This window comes from Austrofundulus limnaeus, unplaced genomic scaffold (assembly GCF_001266775.1).
Source record: "Austrofundulus limnaeus strain Quisiro unplaced genomic scaffold, Austrofundulus_limnaeus-1.0 Scaffold62, whole genome shotgun sequence".
Taxonomy (NCBI): Eukaryota; Metazoa; Chordata; class Actinopteri; order Cyprinodontiformes; family Rivulidae; genus Austrofundulus; species Austrofundulus limnaeus.
This window is the reverse complement of record NW_013952464.1, coordinates 1,819,842-1,822,131: the sequence shown is the minus strand read 5'-3', so window position 1 is coordinate 1,822,131 and position 2,290 is coordinate 1,819,842. Positions and strand designations below refer to the sequence as shown.

General features: G+C 40.6%; 1 protein-coding gene across 1 annotated transcript in view; it reads right to left on the bottom strand.

Annotated features, from left to right (window-relative positions):
• Positions 1-2,290, bottom strand: part of adamts9 (ADAM metallopeptidase with thrombospondin type 1 motif, 9) — a gene marked incomplete in the record, with an annotated part of 62,562 nt that overhangs the window by 25,788 nt on the left and 34,484 nt on the right. Inside the window, 2 exon segments of the mRNA XM_014009865.1 lie at positions 239-415; positions 624-785. Of these exon segments, the coding sequence (XP_013865319.1) occupies positions 239-415; positions 624-785 (339 nt within the window).

Here is a 2,290-nt window from a genome sequence, read left to right as displayed (position 1 = left end):
GAGCAGGAACAGAAGCTGGAGTGAAATATCTCCAGTGCAAAAAAAAAGTGAACTAAATGTCTTGAGGACACACTTGTAGGCACCAGAGGGGGAGCAGGAACAGAAGCTGGAGTGAAATATCTCCAGTGCAAAAAAAAAAAAAAGGTACCACAGTCATTCTGCCCCCTTTAAAACCTGCCTGCGAGACTAACAACCTGCAGGAGCTTGAAAATGAAAGAGTATTTTTTTATGAGCGTACCGAGCTCCATGGGTCTGTGCTCCACTGAGGGCTCGAAGGACACGGTTGAGTATTGCACTGCTCTCGATCTGGTGGCTTGTCGTGGATCTCGCAGCTCAGATCRCTGAAACGCTCGCCGTTTGGACGCTGACACACCACCAGCCTCGTCTTTATCCCTCCTCCACAAGGCTTAGTGCACTGAAGACAGCAAAGGGGGAGGGGGGGGGGGTCAGTTTTGTTACACAGATATCAGGGAAAAAAAGGGGGTTTATCTAAATCAAGGCAGATGTGGAAATAAAACACATCTCTTGTGAAGCATACAGAATGTGAGCCTAAGCATTTGCTGAATGACTATTCAACCATCATTCTTGTACTCTGAAGTATTCTGAAGAGAGGTTTGTCTCACCTCGCCCCAGTTGCCGTAGACCCACTGAGGACATGGCCCCGATTCGCAGGATCGCTGCTCTTTGGGTCGGCTGCGATCCTCACAGTTGTTGGCAGGGTAACCGTTCTCATCCTGGCACACCACAACCCGACGCTGGAAGCCTCCGGCACAGGTGCTGGAGCACTGTTGGGACAGGGACAAGAAGCGCACCGTGTCAAAAATGTTCTCACAATCAATGGTCGGGGTACTGGTTTGAATTATTTGCTGAGAGATCAATTGCTTGCGTTTCATCAAACAGGTTTGATGTGTACGCTAACGTTTTRTTTTGTTCATACACAAACGCTAAGGGATATCAGATGTGAAGTGACTCTCTGCGGCTAATTAAGGGTATTTATCCTCAAAATAATAGGAGGAGTCATAAAACAGCATKAACACCTTTCAGTAAAAAGTCGGTAACAATGACAGTGCTGAAAACTTGAGATACCAGTCATGCCTGACTTTCTTTAAATCTTCAAAATAAAAAAATTGTTGAAGTGGTATTCTGTGGAGCTTCATCAGTAGGCAGTATCATACCTGCAGTAAGAACCAGTCGAAGTATCACGAGTTTGAAGAAGTTCTTTCAGTGRAAAAGAGCTAATGGCTAGTCTGAGCTGGGTCAGCTACAAAACACATTTAAGCTGTCCTATAACTGTTTTTTATCATAGTTTATGTAAATAGTTWGCTAAAAATCCTTACAGTGCCATCACCATTTTTGCGTAGAGGTCAGTGGTAAAGAGAGAGTCATCTGCAGTTTAACACTTGTGTTATTCTATGTACATTTTAATGAAAAACAGGGCTAAAAAATGTAAAAAGTTATTAAATAATTTGGTATTCATGGTAAATAGCCACAAGCTTTATATAAAGTAAAATCTAATGCAAAAGTGACGTCAGTATAAATGTTTAAAAGCATAAAATATGGCATGAACTGTTATTAAGTTTTCAGAAAGCAGCTTTATAACTGACTTTGCTCAGACTAGCYTTTACTACATTTGTTCTGACAGAAATTTGTCTGTTATTTCAAACCAATAATTCTTTGAGTGGTTTCTGCTACAGGTAAGATAGTGACTACAAATTAGAACTCCACAAAACACAATCACAAAATATCTGAACTCACCCTTTTACTWGGTTTTCAAACAGTACTTTTCTAGCTTTTTCAGTATTTTTCCAAAGATTAATTTGTGCTTTGGCTGATTTTTTTAAATCATTTTAGGTTCAGTCTGTTAAAATTAATTTTCATATATTGTTCGTAAGGTTATTTCTAAAACATCAAATCCTTTATGTATATATGTGGGGATATTACTTCTGTGGTGTGTAAAAAATAAAATTAAAAAAACCTGACTAAAGACATGACTCAGTAGCCTGGTTACAACCAGACCCTGTCCTTCACTTTGCTTCGTACAAGGGTCTGGACTTGATTCATTGAGAAGTGTTTCTTGCAGGAGGCGTGGCCTCTGCTGAAGCATGTTTGTGTTGTCCCTGTGACGGAGGCTAAGAAGCTAACCGGAAATTGTGTGTGCTGTAAACAACCCTACTGAGAGAAGAAATATACAGAGCCGAACGAGACGACTGTAAATGAGAGCTGCTGCTTTGTCAGACAAATTTAATTTAATTTGGAAGCCTTATCAATACAGACTGGCTTCATTCACTTC